The sequence below is a fragment of the Drosophila hydei genome, unplaced genomic scaffold (genome assembly GCF_003285905.1).
Source record: "Drosophila hydei strain 15085-1641.00,03,60 unplaced genomic scaffold, DhydRS2 tig00000283-arrow-arrow-pilon, whole genome shotgun sequence".
Classification (NCBI taxonomy): Eukaryota; Metazoa; Arthropoda; class Insecta; order Diptera; family Drosophilidae; genus Drosophila; species Drosophila hydei.
The window spans coordinates 176,850-197,040 of record NW_022045702.1 but is presented as its reverse complement, the minus strand read 5'-3'; the positions used below and the strand labels follow the sequence as shown (position 1 = coordinate 197,040).

Sequence of the window (20,191 nt, the reverse complement as noted above, 5' to 3'; positions counted from 1 at the left end):
ACACACACACTTTAATATTCTTGTTGTTGTTGTTGTTGTTGATAGTTGTATTTGTTGTATGTTTCAAATGCTATTTACGTATATGGTAATCGTTGTCGTTTTAATGTTGCCAATTTAGTTGTTATCATAATTGTCATTGGTTGTGCACTAGACCACAACACACACACGCACACGCACACACACACTCACACACATACAAAACATAAGCATATTCCATTTTATTTGATTTTGATTTCTATTCCTGTGCATTTGCCCCTCATTATTTATTGGCTTTTAATATCATATGCATTAAATGCGCGTGGCAAGGCTTAACGAAGTGCAATATCTAGAGCAAGGCGAAACGTATTTAACGATGACGTCACTTGGAGCAAACACAATTATGCTTACAGCAACTTTTCACTAGCTTTCCAGATACCTTATATATATATATATATATATATATATATATATATATATATATATATATATAGGCACACACATATATGTATCTCTATAATTTTCTTAAAAACTTTTTCGTTTATTCTTTTGCTGCTACCGCCAACAATTTGCAATTTTCCATTATTTTTTTATCGGTTTCAGTTTTGGGTTTTATCGTTATACCCGCTTTTTTGTTGGTTTTTGTTGTTGCTGTTTGTTTAAAACGCATGAAGGACACTGCGGCCGCACACAACTGCAACTTTAATGCCAACTTTTTATTTTCCCTTTAACCATAAGCGCTCTCGTTGTTGTTGTTCTTGTTGTTGTTGTTCTTGTGTGAAAAGTGCATACGAAATGATATTCGTGTCGCATTCATTTATTATTTATTGTTAAATTCCTTCATATTTTATGTTCGTTGATTTTCGGTGTCTTTAAGCGTCTTTAAACTTCAACTTTATTACAATTTGCATAGTTGACAAAAACTCTGATTGTGTTTTTTGCCAATTAGAAAACCCAAAAAAAAAAAAACAGAAAAAAGAAACGAAAAAAGAACTAAGCAAATGCTAAGCATATCAACTGAAACTTATAACCTGATGCTCTGTGTTCAGACAGAGCAGCGCCCTTAATGCACACACACACAGTAAAGAATTTTACTAATTGGTGGGCGGGGCCTAGTGGGGAGGGGAAGGCGGAAGGAAAATTAAAAAGCTAAAAGCAAAAATCAAAAAAAAAAAATTATGATAAAAATTGGCTCGCTCGAATGAAACTGAAACTGAAAATGTATGTGAAAATGTTTGTTCACTGAACACAGGGTATATACACGCCCACACACACTCTCACACACCCACTCACACAGTTCTCTACACACACACACGCACCTAGCTTAGGTTTTGTGTAGCAAACAGAAAGCCAGCCAATACACTGAAAGAAATTTCATTGAACTCGAATGCACACACCACAAACCAAGCAGTCTATCTCACTCTGCCTACACACCTCTCTCTCTCTCTCTCTCTCTCTCTAACTCTTTGTGTAATTTTAACTGTGTCTTGCTCACTCGCCCGCTCGTACCAACCGCCAAGCAGCTTTAACAGCTGCTTGGGACAAACTCCCTCTCTCTCTCTCTTTCTCTCTCTCTCTCTGTCTATCTCTGTATCTTTCTCTCTCTCTCTGTCTGTCTCTCCCACGCTCTATAACTCTATATATACCTCTATATATATACTGATTTTGTTTTTGAGCTATGTTAGTTTTGGTTTAGCAAAACAATTGTTTTTGATATATAAAAAAACCCCAACAACAAAACCCCAAAGAAACAAATAAAAGATATTGCTAATATATTATGAAAAAAAGAACAGTTACACGAATATAACCAAATGCACTTACTTTTTGATATACCCCCCACTCTCCCTCCGTTCGAATAATATTTTTGAGAGCATGCTAAATATATATATTTCCATAAATGTCTATTCTAAAAAGCTTTCTTACTGTCAAAACTAAAACTTAAAAAAATACAAAAAAAATCCAAAAATAAAAATAAAAACCAAAAGAAAAACTCTTAAAACTCGTACACACACATACACACTCACACACATACATATTGTTGGTTTCAAATTAAGTACAAATACAAATCATTCGATAATTGAATATACAACATTTGTTGTTTTGATTTACTGTACAGTTTTAGTTTAGTTCACACACACATACACACACACGTACTCACAGATACATGATCGTATATACATGCTTTATAGTTTCCGACAAATTTATGAAATATATTCGTATATTGATTGTACTTTACCAAACTAACTAAATAACCGTTAACATTTGTTCTGTTTGAGCACTAGCGAAGGACGCTAAAAACGTACGCACCCCAACAATAAAAGAGATCATGCATATATATATAACTATATATATATATTTATTCACACATTTATATATATACAGATATATATTGTCATATATGCCGACAAATACAAATATATATATATTTTATATACATATATATATGTATATCAAGCAAGCAATCCATGTCGAGTTCATCTATGTGTGTTTTGCGTGGTTTAGGCTGTTTAAATGTGGGTACACTCCAACAACAATTTATAAATATTAAAGAGAAAAACAAAGCAACAACAAAAATCGCAGCAAGAAAAATGTAAAAAATTTCGCACGCATGAAAATCAAAGAGAAAAGCTAAGAGCAAAGCCGCCGCCCGCTCGCCAGCGTAACTGTAAAAACCAAATACCGTTAGCTCAGCCAACCCTAGAACTAGTATCTCTATCAATCTATCTATATAGAAGTATGCATATACATATATAGTGCCTACATCGGTGTTTTCGTAACACCCCCGAAAAATAAGTGGAAAATGCATTAAATCGCATCTCTAATCCAATTCCCGCTACTCTCTAGCTCTACACTATTGCTATCTCTTTCTCTATATATCTCTCTCTCTCTCACTCACCGAACCCGCTCTACCTCTACTCGCTCCCCCCCTCAGCCATAGTCAGCTATATGCATCCGGTTTTAGCTATGTTTTTCAGTTGAAATATGATTTACATTTGGATGAAAAAAAAAAACAAAGAACATAAAGAAAATAAACAAATTTCTAGCTAAACGCTGTGCAAATTGTAATAAATTATCAATTATATCGTTATATATATCTAAAAATCTCTCTCTATATATATATGACAACAAAACTCATTAGTTTAGCTGTTACAGTGTGTAAAGAAATATGTATGAAAATTGTGAAAAATCCATTTGTTTCTAATTAATGAAAATCCATGAAATTATATTAATTACAAATTAATGATTTTCCTATTGTTCAGTTCACGTTTCATTGTTCGCTCATTTACTCTATATATGCCATGCACACACACACATAGACACATAGATACCTGCGCCATTTTAACAATTTACAGCCAATTTATTCCACCCACACACGAATACAGAGCACACACTTACACACACACACATACACTCGCCGTCTATTGTTCGAATTGTAAGCCTTTGTTCTCGAAAATTGATTTAGAGAGAACTGCATAGACACGACTCTGGCTGCATTCATTCGTTGCGTATAAATTTCAGCCTTTTGAAAATATATTCATATTTAAGAACTTAAGTGAACGATACACAAATTAAGTTAGTTGCAAAAAGTTTGTGGCCTGCAAGTTAAATAGAACTGCAAATGGCTAAAATTTTAAAGTTTTTCATTGTGTTTTCTCTGCCCACTCGCAAAGCAGGTCAACAGAGCATGGTTAAAATTAAGTATACGCACAGTTGGCCATGGAGAACTCTATTAAATTAAGCATACGTCCAGGCCATTTGACTATAATTAAGCATACGCACAGTTGGGCGCAATCTATTCAATTAAGTATACGCACAGTTGTGTGCAATGGGAAATGGGAAATGACGGCCATTTGCAATTGATTTTCAGTTGATTTTTATGCAAATATGGAAAAATAAAAAAGTTTTTTCTTCTGCTTGGCTAAGGCATACAAATACTTGAGCAGCAGCCACAAAACGCTGCTAAACAACATTGACACCCGGCCCAGAGTGTACAATAAAAACCGGTCTAGACTCGACACGCCACGCCCACCCGTCCCCGTAAGCCAAACTGTAACCGCCCCGAAATGTAGCCAGGTCGTAAAAATCTCAACTTGTGAGCACCAAAAAAAAAAAATAAGAAAAGAGCAGAAGAAAAACCGAAGGCAAAACTTTTGCCTTTTGGTGCAAATAGTTTTGATGGGCTTTCTCAAACTGTTTGAGTTTCAAGTTTCTGGGGTATAGGCGCTTGTTTTTCCTCGCCTCTGGGGCAGGTCAACAAAATACGAGAATTCGATAACGGACGAGTGAGATAGCAGTTGCAAGTAAGTAAAGGAGAGATAGAAGATGCGAGTAAGTAAAGTGCAAACGCATAGAACAGCCCAATAAACAGGAACCAAAAACATGTACAAAAGAAAACATATCGCTATCTCTATCTATTTGCTACCCCAATCTCTCTCTCTCTCTCTCTCTTCCCTCTCTTGTCTATATCTTATTTATAAACATGCTGAACTAATCTAATGTGTTTTTCCTTTTACATTTAAGTTCATTTCGTCGTTTTGTCTGCCTTTTGATTTGCCACAATCTTGTTTTTTTTGTTTTGTATATACTTCTGTACCATATTTAGACAAGATATATATATATATACATATATATTTATATACGATTTTTGTGCAATAAACATACCTATATATTATACACTGTAACGTCAAAGCTCTTGAGTTTGCTCCACGTATCGCTATCGAGCTCATATCACAAAGAAAAATAAAATATCACCAAAAAGAAAGAAAAACAAAACAAAGCAAAACAAACAACAAACGAAGCAACTTGTATCTTGCAACTTGTATCTAAAGCGCTTGACTTAAGCAGCTAAAATGTGAAATGCAATAGTCAAAAACAATGCAAAATGGCTTTCTGTAGAGCACACACACACACACACACTTAGAGACTCATAAGTCAAAGCAATAATCAAAATAAAAGCCACGAGTTTCGCTGTTGTAAAGTGTCTCGCCCTCTCACACGCTCGCCAGCGCTGCTTGGCGTCAAAGTTTGCACTCTGCACTTAGCTCTAATAAAGAAAATGCCACAATCACGTTCACGTTCACGTTCACGTTCACGTCCAAGCGCCAGCTGAAGACGCTCCAAAGCAAGTGCATTTCGTGTGCATTATGCTATGCTAAGCAAAAGTGCATCTGCAGTTGCAGCAGCAGCCACTAAATTATTCCTATTTAGATGCAAGATACGAGCCAAGCACAGATACGGCTGCGAAACTGAGCAAGAATTGGAGATACCCTTGCAGGCAAAGTTTTGGTTGGCTATAATCTTGATAGACTTTGAGATATGCAAAGATATATAACTATATATCAAACGAATAACTTTTGCTTGAAGCTTTTTAGCTTTTTTATACAATTATTCAATCTAAATCGATCAATAATATTTTTTTATTATTGTTTTCACACTACGAATCGTGACTATATAATATAAATTTTTCCTACATGAAAGTCACTGAGTTTATCAGCTGTTCTACTCTGTCTAGTAATAGACTTAGATTTCATTTTGTTAAGCTACTTCTTTAATAGCCAAAAGTTCCAATAGCTTACCTAAATTAAAAAATATATTTTCAAAGATTTTAGAAGAAATAAAAATGATTTCTAAACTTTATATCAATCAACTAATATGCCAACAAGCTCAAGTCAAATGTCGATCAAACAAATTTCCATAAGCCAACAAGAATCTATCTAATTTATATGCTCAATTGCTACGAGCTCACTGCAAGGGTATACAAATATGAAAAGTTAAACTTCTGTGCAGCTTATCAGTACACACACACACACTCTCACACACACTGGCAAACAATAATATGCATAATCCAAATAAAAGAATAACAAACAAAAAGCAAAGCCACAATAGAACAACAACAAAAATAATAATAATAAAAAAACGCAAGCAAGCACGCAAATAGAGACGAACAAGAAAAAAAAAATAAAATAAGACAATATACAACAAATAGCAAAGAAAACATAGAAATATAGAAAAAAAAACACACAAAATCCACTGCATCTTGTAGGTTCTCACAAAGGATAGCGTTACGGTTTCGGTGGATGCAGTGGTTTACTATCGCGTATCAAATGCAACCGTCTCTATAGCGAACGTGGAGAATGCTCACCATTCGACCAGACTACTGGCACAGACTACTCTACGAAACACAATGGGAACTCGGCATTTGCATGAGATACTCAGCGAGCGTATGACGATTTCCGGCACCATGCAGGTGAGTACCACACAATTGCGAGCAAGGCTGCCTAAGTCCTTTATGCCCCCTGTCTTGTTGCACGTAATTGACTTATGTGCACCGTGCCACCCGCCAGCTGTACCCCATCCGCACAGCCTGACAGCAGCCTGTGACTGGCTGACTGCCTGGCTGCTGCCTGCTGCTAATTATTCAGCGACTTTAAGAGTTCTGCACGCAAACTGAATACTAAATATTAATTGCTAATTGCAAGTTTTGCAGCAGCTGCCAAAAAAAAAAGAGACAAGAAATCTGCTGTCATAAGCCTGGCCAAAAATGCTTAGCAGATCCAAAACTGCGCTCTACACTTAAAGAAATCCAGAGAAACTGGCTTAAAGTTTTATTTAATTCGCCTTAGGCAAGTGAAACTTGTGTTGAATTTATGTTTATATAAAAAATATATTGTTTTATATATTTCATGTAAGAAATTATAATTTTAAAATCATTTTCAAAATTTTCAAAAATTTCTATAATTTTACAAAATGCTTTCAATGTTTCATTAACAAATAATTTGAAAGAATTTTATTCTTAATTTTATTTTCCATAGAAACACCCCGTTTTCGCTCAGTGTAGTCGCACTGCAGCACATCTCGACAGCTGCTGCTGGCAGCTTAACCCAAAATCCATGCATTTCTAGCTTTTAGCTAGAAGCGTTTCAGCCACGACTCCAATTCGTGCTTCTTACTTATTTATTTTATTTTCCTTTTATGGCCATATGAAAAATAGTTCAAAATCAGGCTGAAAACTCACGCCGAACATGGCTCGAATGCCAAGTCGGCAAGTTGGCAAAACCCGTGCTGCAGTTCTCTTTTTTCCATTCAGTTTAACGGTTTCAAGGATGCTGCAACGACCCACAAAACAATGTGCAAAAAAAGAACTCCCCAAATACGACAGCAAGAAAAATGTGAAATGTGAAAAGCATCACAGTTAACAGCATGAAAAACGTGTGTGTAAACAAAAACTAATGTGTTTTTCTACTGCTATTTTCAAACACACACACACACACACACACATGCACACATGTACATATATAAACACACACCTGGCAATGTTATGTGGGCCAAATCATAAACAGGTTCAGCTCGACGAAGCGACCGATGCTTGGGGCATCAAAGTTGAACGTGTTGAAATGTAAGTAGTGCAACTTTTCTGTCACACACCCACACACACACACACACACATACTCGCACCCTTTACACCGGTTTCTATGTCAAAAATGTAGGTTGGGTTGCGTGCCTTCACTCTCTCTCTCTCTCTTTCTCTCTGTCGCTTCTTTTTTATTACAGTGTAGGCGTGTATTGGCCTTTGTCTGCTGTCATAATTTATTATTAACCGCGCTGTGGGACAAGTGGATGCGCCCGCTGTTCCTGGCTCCAAGGTCTGACCAGCTGACAGCTTGTCAAACACATGACCAACAAAATGGCAAACAGCAACAACAATAGCAACAACATTAGCAACAACATTTTGTGGTCATGTTTTAGCAGCTGCAATGGCCAAAACAACGTGAAGTATTGAACGTTGTTGTTGTTGTTGTTTTAGCTGCCATGGCCACTGGCCCGTGTTGCCTCTTTTTTGTGGCTCCTTTGTGCGTGCGTCTCTATGAAAATTCTGTTACATTCTTTATGAGCGTCTTCTACGTCTTCTTTTCGCATACGCAAAAAATATTTTTATGAAATTAATCAGCCGATAAATTTTTGTTGTCATGGCCAATAAAATATGGTCGACATTTAATGGCAGTGCCCAAAATGTTGTTCTTGGTAGAAACAGCTAAGTTGAACATAGTCAAAGTTTATATACCCTTAAGGGTTCGACAAGCTTCTATATACATAATAAAAATGTCAATTTGTTGAGCCTTTGGTCTTTGGTCTAAAAGTTGAATTATTTTTTGTACACAAAAAGTTCGATAAATATATATATATATATATATATATATATATTGCTTTATTAAGCTCGCATCAAATTTTCGCTATGCCACAAAGTTTTCGTCTCACATCAATCAAACAACGAACATCAGCCAAATGTGACCTTTAATGTTCGACCCACTCAAATGAAGCTTTGCAGTTTGCGGGGAATTCGTTTTTTTGTTTGCATCTAGTTTACAGCTAACACGAGTGTTGCCTGCTAAGTGCGTGCAACATGGCTAATAGTAACCTCTTCTTCTCTCCTGGACAACAACAGCAAGGATGTGCGTTTGCCCGTGCAGCTGCAACGCGCCATGGCCGCCGAGGCCGAGGCAGCGCGTGAGGCACGCGCCAAAGTTATTGCCGCTGAGGGCGAGCAAAAAGCATCGCGAGCGCTGCGTGAGGCATCCGAGGTGATTGGCGATTCGCCGGCAGCGCTGCAGCTGCGTTATCTGCAGGTAGGCGTGGTCGACAAATAATATGCTCATATATATACTCATATACTATTTAAAGTTTGCGGGAATTTCCGACAATATGAATTGATTTTCTTTGCATATTTATTTTTTATCGAAACTCTGTCAGGCTTTATGTATAAGCACATATATATTAATCATATATATATATATATTTTTTTTTTATTGCTATAGACTCTCAATACCATATCCGCGGAGAAGAACTCAACGATTGTTTTCCCGCTGCCCATCGATTTGATAACATATTTCCTGAAGACTTCAGAGGCTACCACGCAACAGAATGCGGCCGCCGCAGTTGCCGCCCAGCAGCAGCAGGCGCAACAGCAACTCATGCAGCAACAGCAATATGCGCAGCCGATGCAGCAGCAGCAGTTTCAGCAGCAGCCACAGCAGCAACTGATGTCACCGCCGCAGCAGCAACAGACGCCACAACAACAACCACAACAACAACAACAACAATACCAGCAAACGCAGCAAATTTCATCAGCTATGTAAATGACAATGGATGCGTTTAATAAAAGTTTCGGCATAGCCGACTTTTGAATGCGTTGCACGAGAACAGATGCGAGATAGCAAGGAGCAAGCTGCGGTTGGTTGCGACCGACTGCATGATACTCGTTCATGCCGCAATTATAGTTAATAATATTGGGAGATATAGAAGATGTGAGATCAGAATTAATAAAACTTAGAAGAAAGTTCAAGGTTTTCTTGAGACAATTTGTAGAGTATTAGAAAGATCACTAGCTTAAAACAAAAGAAAAGAGAGTAGAAAGAAACCCAAGAGAACGAAGAGAACTTGACAACAGAGAAAGAAGAAAATCTTTGTAGCTTTAAGAGATATTTTCTTATTCGATTTGCTATGCCGGCAATTGCAGACCTATATTAACTTACTATACTATCAGACTTAGATAAATATATATACGTATATATGCATATGCCTAGTATAGATCAAGGTACATATTCTACGAAGCCAATATACTTATAGTCAAAACGTGAACGAGTATCAAATAAGTAGTGAAACTTATGTAAGCTGCGCCACTGCCATGTTAATTAACATAGCCTTAACAGAATGTTAGCAGCCTTACATTAGAGCATATACACTGTCTTAAGTGCAGCGCAGTCGACACACACACACACACACACTTACACACTCTCACAACAAAAGTACTGCATACAACGATTCTGTGGAGAATCAAAAATAACAAAAACAAAAATTTAGTTCTAGACACCAAGAAGTGCGATTCGTATGCATTCGTATATAATAATATATACATAGAACAGATCTAGGTACAATACCTAATTGCCCAGATGTCGGCGAAAGCTAGTGAAAATTCTAAAACCAACCAGTTTTGAGAATATTAAAATGGATTAGCTGTCATCAACTAATACATTTTGAAATACTCAAAAATGGTTGGTTTGGTTTTGAATTTTCGTCAAATCTAGTTTTCCGGCATAGTTTTCAAACAGTTTTTGAGGCACATATATTAGAGATGTTTTTGTGTTTTTGTAAATGTTTAGACGATAAGCGATGTTAATAAGAAGAATGCATTAGGTAAATTTCTTATATATATATATATAGTATATATACTCATATTGCATTTACAAATTGCTCTATAGCTGTTTGTGCCAATTGTGATGGAACAATTTGTAGCGCATCGAAACGAAGGATAACGAAGAATCTATAACTGTATGGTAATACACACACGGAATACTACATATACATATATATATATAATCGCATCTACTGACATATATGTATATAGAAATATATATGTAAACAGAGTTCATCTGATTTGTCGCAGTCAGCACAGTTGAACGGAATTCGCTTTCAACAGCTGCCTTATAAGTACGATATGTATATGAATATACTATATACGATATATACAGACCCAAAGGAAAATCAATACAAAACAATACAAACGTTATCCCGGAACGTTCTCATATACAATAAATAACTGTAATACGAATTTATTGTACATACAATATTCAGAAATCGATAAACCAGGACAGAACTGTTTTAAAACATAATAGAACATATATATATATATATAATATATATATATATATATATATATATATATATATATATATATATATATATATACAAACATATATGTAAACATACAAACATTCTAATCATACGTTGGCCAGTTACGTCTACATAGTTATTATAGTAGGGTTTATCCAAATCGAAATTCAAATTCTAATTCAAATTCAAATTCAAATTCAAATTCAAATTCAAGTTACAATTGCTTAGAATACATTTGCTTAGTCTTCATTCCAAGTCAGATCGTTGCATTAGCAATGCATTAGCAGTTCATTAGCCTTTCACACACTCAGAGTTTACTTTTTCGCGCACTTCATTCAACAATTAGCAAATGACTTCTATATATATATATATACATACATTAACAATAATAATCAATTACATACAACATACGAGTATATATATAAATTATGTACATTTTTGCCTTTGAACAATTTTTAAAAACGAAACGATTTCATTATTACTTATACATATATATGTATATATGTATATATGTATACATATAAATATATATACATACATATATATATATATATATATACCTATATTCAAATGGGAAACGTACAATAACAAAAATAAAGCAACTTTTTTGGCATACAAAAAAGCGAAAAACACAAAAATCTAACTCGTTTTAATCATACATATTTATTTCCAGCCAAAGACTTTAGAAAGTAAAGCCTTTAAGAGCATATAAAATCAAATTCGATGCCATTTAAGAGAACATTTAATTTACGATCTTTCAGCTTCCAACAGCACCTCCACTCAACTTATTCTACTAAGAAAGGAACACAAAAACAAACATGGAAGCCACTAATATGTGCGCTCTCCTATGATTTGCTTTTGTACACATTTTCTGCTTCTTTTCCTCTCTGCACGGCAAACACAAATTAACTCTCAGAGGCAAGATGGCGGCATAAAGTGCAAGGAATGAAAGAATCAAAAAGGCTATTGAAAAAAATTTCAGAGCATAAGAAAAATTAATTAAAGTATGAATATAATCAAAATAAAAACCGAAGCCAATATAAGTGAATTTATGACTTAATGCAGCAGCAATTAAAACGAAACTTCTGGAGTTTTCTCACTATCCACATTTTTTTCGGTAAAACTAACATGCTAATAGGTCATCTCATCATAATTATCAAATATGCTATTGATATTATAGCAAACACTGTCACAAAAATATCGGTTTTCAGATTCTTTTAACAAAATAATTACATGTGAAATTTAAATGCAGCTGCGCCGACAAAGCGACAGCAGCTAACGACGAACGATTTGCAACTGATTTCTAATAGCGATCGCCCTTCCCATATTCCAGCATTCTAATTGGAAAGCTGAAAAAGAGCCTTTAATGTGTCCAAAGAAATTAAAGTGAAACACGAAACGCAAGAATGTTACGATAGAAAAGGATTTTAAGAGAGCATTAGCTAAGACACGAACCAACACGTAAGTAAGTGGGCTCATAATCCAAATGTATTGAAATCGCAATGTTATTACGATATTAAAGAAAAGATAATACAATAACCGTGCAAAACTACAAAAAACTTGTTTGAAATTGCTCTAGGAAATAAATGTAACTAAAAGGCAGCCTTAAAAATAGTTTTGCCTTAAAAGCACAGTGTTTTGCATACATTATTGAGGTGCTAAGCCCAGCATTTAGCTAAGACCTGAACCAGTAGTTGAATTCAATTAGCTGGCACAGAAACCGCAACACACTTATATCGTAAGCTAATATTTTACCTCAAATATTACGATATTCATATTTTTAATACTAAAAACAAAAGTTTCTGATTGTTTTATTACATATTTGTTCATTTTATTGATTTATTTGAATGCATTTCTCATTACACATCAGCTAAATTCAGTTTGCATGATTATAGCAGAGTTTTTGTTAAGTTTTATGCAAATATCTCTGTTTTTCATTTATAATTTCTTTATGTCTATAATTAAACATATGACAGTGTTTTGTTTTTGTTTTTTCCTTTTTTTAATGATTTTTACTTATTTTGTGAGCAACAAACGGGACGGCTGTTGGCGGCACGCCCACTAAAAAAAGGCGTCGATGTGGAAAATTTTAGAAATCTGTCCATTTGATTGTATAAAAATTGTTGTTGCTGTTGTTGTTGTTAATGCCACTTGAACCGTTAGTTGTTGTTACTTATTGTTTATTTGTTGCTATATTTGTTTTTGTTTTTATTATTATTATTTTATTAATTCAATTCAATTTTATTTATTGCTACACATTATGTCAAGTTAATATATATATATATATATATATATATATATATATATATATATATATATATATATATATATATATATATATATATATATATATATATATATATATACAAAAATTTCATCAACTACGCTAAACAATTTCACTGTTGCTTATCATGTTTTTGTTTTTTTTTGTTTTATATTTTTTAATTATAACAATATTTTGTAATTTAAATTTACGTGTGTGTGTGAAATGCATAAATGTTTTTGTTCTTTACATATACATATAGATATATATACTTATTTCTCTTCTTTTGTTTAATACGAAATGCTAAACTTTGGTTTTATGCTACAAAACACATAAATTGAAACATTAAGCGAACTTAAGAACTATAACAAAAATAATAATTGAAAGCAATAAATTATGTATGTAATATAGATAGATGTGTGTGTATGTATTTATATATAGTAATTGTTGTGATAAGAGTTCTGATTGATCATATATGATATATATCGCTATATATATATCTTTTATCCACTTGAAACCCTGGAGACTGCAGTTTATATGGCTTTTTGACTTGGTTTCATTTTGTTTTTGTTTTTGTTTTTTTTTTAGAGCACAAACATATAGAGGAGAGGAACTAAATGTGAGCTATAAGGCTATCAGAATATATATATCGATCTAAATATATATATATAAGTGTGTGTATATATTTGCTTTTGGACAGTGCTTAAGTATACAAAAGAAAAATTCTCATAATTTTGGCATCAACTTAATATTTATAAAGAAAAGCGAAAAAAAAAAATAATTTTTTTACATTTTTATAAATAACTTTTGTTTTGTTTTTAATTTTAGCCTCAGCGTTTGTGAAAAATAAATGATTTTACTTGGAAGTAGCTGGTCGGACTCTCTATATAAAGTTAAATGCCAACATTATAATTTATAATTTAAGTATATTAATGTTTGTTTTTTTAGTTAATTATTTTTATTGATTGTGTTAAATAATACTTCGAGTTGTATATATATCAAGAGGATAAACAAAATTAGTTCAGCAATAAACAATTTTAGTGGATAGTTGGAGAAGCACTGAAATTTGTTTTTTTTTATTTTGGTTTTTTGGTAAAGTTGAATTAGAAAAGTTTTGAAATCGATTTAGCCATATTTTGAGTTTTGCTTTTTTTGGGGGTTTCTTCATCTTCTTATTTTCGTTTTTCGTTTTTGGTTAGCTTACAAAACTAGTTAAATACTTGCTAATTCAATAGTACATACAAGTAGGTATATAAATTATAAAATAGTTTTTTTTCGCGTGTAAAATATAAAATATTTCATTTGCATACGCTTATACACATATACATACATACATATACATATATATATATATAGAGTAATGTTATATTTTGTTGCTGTTGTTGTTAATGCCTTGCCATTGTTTAAAAGTCTTAAGAATTATAGTAAATATGTATAAATGTGTTTACGTTATAAATATATATATATATATTTATATATATATATATATATATATATATATATATATATATACATATATGAATAACGTTAAATATATATATATTTATAGATGTGTGTGTGTGTGATGTGACTGTTGCTGCTTAATCCTGCACCTCCCGATACGGCACCTCGGAAGTCACCGAAAACGATTCGAAATAATGATTCAAGAATTCGAACGTGGGCCGCTTCTCTGGCACCGCATCCCAGCATTGCAACAACAGATGATAGATATTATCGGGGAAATAATGTATTGTTGGCTTTGGCATACGGAAGCCCCGCTCAATATTCTCGATCACCTCTCGACTATGCATGCCCGGATAGGGCACCTGTCCGTACGTAAACAGCTCCATCAACAATATGCCGTATGACCAGACATCCGATTTAATGCTGAATTTGCCATATATAATCGCCTCAGGCGCTGTCCATTTGACGGGGAAACGCGAGCCCTGCTTGGGGCAGTATTCATCGTCGGCTATAACGCGCGCCAAGCCAAAATCACATATTTTTGCCACATTATTCTCGCCGATGAGCACATTGCGTGCAGCCAGATCTCGATGTATGAGCTGCTTGGACTCCAGATATTCCATGCCGCTGGCAACCTGGGTGGCAATATAGATGAGATCCTCAAAATGCAAATAGCGACCCTCGCCCTCGCGCAAAAAGTCCAGTAAGCTGCCATTCGACATGTACTCCTGCACTATGTAAATGGGTTCCTCCTGACAAAATAGGAACGACAGATTAGATACAAGCTGAAGGAGCAGTTTGATTATGTTTTAGTTAACCTGTGAGCAGACGGCATAGAGAGCCACGAGCCGATTGTGTCGAAACTTTTTCATAATGGCCGCCTCTTGCAGGAATGCAGCTGTGGACATTGTGCCCTCTCTGAGAGTTTTAACGGCCACATCGATGCTGTTGCGCCATTTGCCATAGAAGACTTCGCCGAAGTTGCCGCGACCCAGTTTGCGCAGCAACTGTATCTCCGAGCGTGGTATTTCATATTTATCGCGCAGCTCCGGTCCCAGATCCCACATCTGTGGCTGCGGCTTGGGGCAGGGACGCGACAAAATGTGACACAGACCCAAAGCGTTTTCTGCAACAAAAATAAAATATGATTAAAAAAATTCTTGCCGCTTAAACGAAAGCTCTCCACTCACTGCTGTAGGCCATGACGAGCGCTTGCAGCGAGGCGAACGTTTGATTCGTGGCTATGTAGAAGCCACCATTGTCCAGCGGCTTGATGCGATAGTGTTTCACATGATATCCACGTCCATCCTCCCAGTCCTTCACCGACAGCGAATAGCCATTCGGATTGTGCTCGGAGGGCCGTACGAGAAAGGTGCCGCGCGGATTCTCTTCGGCCAGCAGCAGCTTGTCCGCCTCCTTGCGCAGCACGTTCTCAAAGAACCAGCTAGAAAATGAGATATAGACAAGAAATATATTATAGAGGTTTATAGACAATTATAGATATATATGTATGGCTGGTGGAGGAGGCTTACTCTTCGCTGTTGACGCTGCGCTCCTCGGCCACAAAGTTCAGCGGTATGAGACCCTGTTGACGTGTGCTTAGATTGACGACGCGCCACCAATCCGATTCGGTATCATCGACAACTTCCATGCGGTCGCCTTTGGTAAAGCTCAAGTCAGATTCATCGCGCGATTTATAATCGTAGAGCGCGACAACGACGCGTCGCTTGGGCAGCCCGCCAGGCACGCCAGCTGCTAAAGAGAGACGGAGCGAGAGAGCAAGATGTAGTGTGTGTGTGTGAGTGAGAGGCGCATAACTTTCGTCTGGTTGCAAATTTGATTTGCGGTTCGGCGAGGCAGAAATTGCAATTTATGTGCGACAAATTGGCAACAAAATTTTTAAATATCTAGTTAGCATCTAATTGGAAGTTAATGAGTCTCTGCTGCAGTCTGTCATATGATATGCGAGGGTGGTCAAAAAAGTTGTGTTTTCAAGTCGAACTTTCAAAATTGATTAGCATAGCTTTTGGCGCAGCTAACTAAGCAATTGCCAAGCCACAAATTCAATTCCGTTTTAGTCCCTAATTTTCTTTTACTTTTCTTTTTTTTTTGGCACTGCATTTGGCATTTGGCTAATTGATTTAGCCCACACGGACAACTTGACATGTCTTTTCAGTTGTTTCTGTTGCTGCTGCTGTTGTTGTTGTTGCCTTGCCCTGCATTTGTCGCACAAGTGCTGACGCGTAAATCTCGTTTGAAGCTTTCAGCCTTTGTCGGGTTTACACGACCTAAGCCGCTTTACCTCTAACTAAAATTTGAATCAGAAACACACGCAATGCAGCGACAAATCAAGCGACAATTAAACGAAATCATTGCTGAGCAGCAAAGCTGGCAAGCAGGTGCAAAAGGTGGAAAAAAAAACTATTTCAACTGGTAGACACTTTAATGACAACAAAAGAATGATGAACTGAAGCAAAGAGACTGAAGAATAAACACAGAAATTAGTGCTCAGTTGCACTACTATTTTTATGAACAAAACTATATATATATAGAAAAGCTGTTCAAAATCTTATATATATATATAAAACTATATCAAGTTTTTATTCTAAAAGTTTCTAATGGATATTTTCTGCTCAGACTTCTTGCTTTTCTAAGACCTAGTCTATATATATTTCAACTTTCACCTTTCAAGTTGGCTAACAAACTCTATTGCCCACATTACACACATATATATATAATATATTCATATAACTTTCGCTTGCGTCAAATGTCGACTGAGCTCTAATTATGCAATTCGCAGTTCACAGTTCGCCTGTCAACTCAAACAGTAACAGGGCCAACACACGCAGCAGCTGGTCAAGGTTAATTCAAAACTGTCACATAAGCACTGCAAATATGCGAAAGACCTTCCGTAACCCTCGACTCCCGAGAGAGCAAAGTTGAAACTGGCTAAGCAAAAATACCAAAAGAAATAGCTAATTAAAAGTGAGAGTCAAGGCAGCCCTTAGCGTCAACTCTTGAGCACCTTGGGAGTAAATGATTTTACTTATATAAAACCTTATTTGAGGTAATCAGATATGCCTTTTCTATATGTTTATATAATGAAGATCATATAAATATTAAAGAAGCTTTGACAAAAATTAGCTATAATCTGATTAATCTGATCTGATTAGCTTTGATCTGATCTTAGCATGAAGTTAAATTCAATATGCAATAATTTGAACGTATACTTCTCGGACTACCCTCGTTTTTTTGTGTGAGAATGATTTACTGAGCAACGTAGAGCCGAATATTGTATTTTATTGTTAGTTTGCACTTACTTGGTGTGGTGCGCGTTCGTATGATGTCGACGCCGCCCTTGGCGCCAATTTTGAGTGGTCCGCGATTCGGGTCCGGCGTATAGCGCGAGTCCAATGAGCCGCCATTGTTGTGCTTCTGGCCGAGGGCGGCCACCACACCGGCCCCGCCGCCACCTGCGCCGCTGCTGTTGTTGATGTGCGTCTGGCCGAAGGTGTAGTCGGACTTCTTATAGCCGCCCGTGGGATAGGCTAAAGCCAATTCCTGATCCTGACGTTTGCTGCAGCATTTGTTGCCCATGTTGCAGCTGTCGTCGGGTGTGTTGCAGTTGTTGCTAGTTGTTGTTGTTGTTGTTAGTTGTATTTAGTTGTTGTTTTTGTTGTTGTTTAGCAGCAGCTGCAGCGGCTTTGCATATTTGGCATATTCCGTGTTCTTGCAATAATTTGACTTAATTATAATATTTAAAATGTTTTTTGGTTTGTTTTTCCGCTGCTGCTGCTGCCGCTCCTTGTTTTGTTTGCAGTTGTTGTTCTTAGTATTTTAAGCTATCAGTCAAGTTGTGTGTGTATGTGTGTGTGTGTGTGTAGCTGTGCAGGTGTGTTAGTGTGATGCTGCCTCTTAAGCTGCTTGCATTAAAAGTTGCATGGAGGGCATTGCCTTATTTGTTTTTGTTTCTTTAGCTTTCAAAAATGCATTATAAAAAGTTGTTGCTGCTGCCAATGTTTGTTGTTTGTTGTGTTGTTGCTGTTGTTAGAGCTTAGCCTTGCTGTTGCTGTTGATTATCCTTGCGTCTGTTGTCCTGCCAGCGTGTTTAGCCAGCAACTGTCTGCACATTGTTCAAGCTGCCTTCACCTGCAAAAGCAAACGGAAATCCAAAGAAAAATTAGTTAAAGCTCATATAAATATTCATTAAAAGTACGCACAAGCACTTCAACACACACACACACACACACAGAGAGAGAGGTAGTGTCGTTGACCCATGCCTAGACAACAGACAAAACACAATGCTGCTTCACTTCAATGTCCTGCTGCTCCTTAGATAAACGTTTTTGGCACATCATTTCACTTCAGTTGGCAGCTGCAGCAGCAGGTTGACCATAGCCCTAGTGACAGTTGCTGTTGTCAGCAGCAGCAGCAACTGCAACGGGCAACAGCAGCAAATATAAATTGACGACGCACAACAGATACCCTATAAGCAGATACTCTATAAGCAACAGAGACCTTAGCATTTGCTCTTGACGGCGCAACTAACTCGACTAGTTTCAGTTGGGTTGCAATGAAATAATAATACTTAAATAACTGTTATTTCAACAATTAGCATAGAACATAAAGAAATAAATATATATGAGGCGCAAATATTTATATAAATATAAATATATCAAAATATAAAAATACAAAATTAGAGAAATCTCAAAAATGCATATAAAAAATTATAGCTATTATTCCATACTATAATGTTTACCCGCTTCTTTATTATTAAGCTGAATGTTTGTTTAGCCAACCCCATTTGAAATGCTCTACAAAAACAGGGCATAGCAATTGCCTGTCTGTCTGTCTATATGTCCGTCTGGCTGGCAGGGACTGCACACATTGTCTATTGACTGAAGGCCTGGCGGGCATCTGTTTATTGTTCAATTGGATAATTATGGTCTAGTGTGCGTGTGCCTCACACTATGTGTGTGTGCGAGGCCAAGGCTGTGGTTGAGCACAAACTGCTGCATTGTTGCACAAATGGTTGCAGCACTTGCCCCAAATATTAAATTGTTATTGTTGCGCATTTGTTGGCAGGATATTTAAGTGTGCCTATGTGTGCGTGTGTGTGTGTGTGTCTGTGTGTGCGCAGCTGCTGTGAAATTGTGTCTGACAGTTGGCTAGATGCATTTGCGGCATTAACTAATATCCTGGCATTAGCTCAAGTTATCTATTGCTGTCAATTATTTAAAGCGACCTTAAAGCGTGCCAAAATAAAAGAGAGAGAGAGACAAGGAATAAAGGATATATATATATATATATATACATATATATATATACAAAGGGACAGTCAGCGATAGCCATCGGCCACAAAAGCGCAATAAAAATTGTTATCTTTGAAATGGAAATTCGTAGAAAGTCAAATATTAATACGACTTGCGAAATCCTTTTGCCAGGCCAATGACAACGTCGGCTGCCATGCATTGCGCTTTAAACAAACAAAATACAAAAAAAAAAGTAAAAATAAAAAAAGAACAGAGTAAAAATAAAAAGCAACAAATACAATAAAAACTTTGCTCGGCGCGCATAAAAGTCAAACTTTTCATTTCGGCGACAGAGTTCATGAACCGCAGCGTCGGAGTCTGCGGCAACAAAGCCGCTTGCCAGGGGTCAACAGCAGCGTCAACAAGGGGCAATAAAAACCAAGGCACAACACACACACAGCTTTTATGTGGCGACTGTCTTTATAATGTCAGCGAATTGCTGCAGTTTGTTTAGCTTCAACATGTTTAACAAATTATTTTTATCACCTGCGCAAGGTGCAAATAGAGGAGAAGGACGAAAGTTAGCTTA

The 20,191-nt window shown here is 36.1% G+C and overlaps 2 protein-coding genes across 11 annotated transcripts in view; one reads left to right on the top strand and one right to left on the bottom strand.

Moving 5' to 3' along the window:
- Positions 1-10,643, top strand: part of LOC111599682 (band 7 protein AGAP004871) — a 41,310-nt gene extending 30,667 nt beyond the window's left edge. For 8 of the 9 annotated variants that reach the window (XM_023315434.2, XM_023315428.2, XM_023315409.2 and 5 more), the window contains 4 exons: positions 6,020-6,223; positions 7,317-7,372; positions 8,420-8,600; positions 8,790-10,643. In XM_023315434.2, coding sequence (XP_023171202.1) covers positions 6,020-6,223; positions 7,317-7,372; positions 8,420-8,600; positions 8,790-9,110 — 762 coding nt within the window. In that variant the 3' untranslated portion in view covers positions 9,111-10,643. Of the gene's footprint in view, positions 1-6,019; positions 6,224-7,316; positions 7,373-8,419; positions 8,601-8,789 lie in introns of those variants that run through there. The other variant, XM_023315442.2, reaches the window with a different exon arrangement.
- Positions 10,644-14,463: 3,820 nt separating this feature from the next.
- On the bottom strand, positions 14,464-18,371 carry LOC111599411 (tyrosine-protein kinase Src64B). 2 transcript variants are annotated; one of them, XM_023315063.2, is made up of 5 exons: positions 17,671-18,371; positions 15,883-16,105; positions 15,541-15,794; positions 15,169-15,476; positions 14,464-15,102 (listed from the first exon to the last, which is right to left on the bottom strand). In XM_023315063.2, exons 1-5 carry the CDS (start codon positions 17,945-17,947, stop codon positions 14,488-14,490), a joined length of 1,677 nt encoding a protein of 558 aa, XP_023170831.1. In that variant the 5' UTR covers positions 17,948-18,371; the 3' UTR covers positions 14,464-14,487. The 2 variants fall into 2 exon arrangements, with proteins under 2 accessions (XP_023170831.1, XP_023170839.1); XM_023315071.2 differs by having other exon boundaries at positions 15,883-16,102.
- Positions 18,372-20,191: the final 1,820 nt, after the last annotated feature.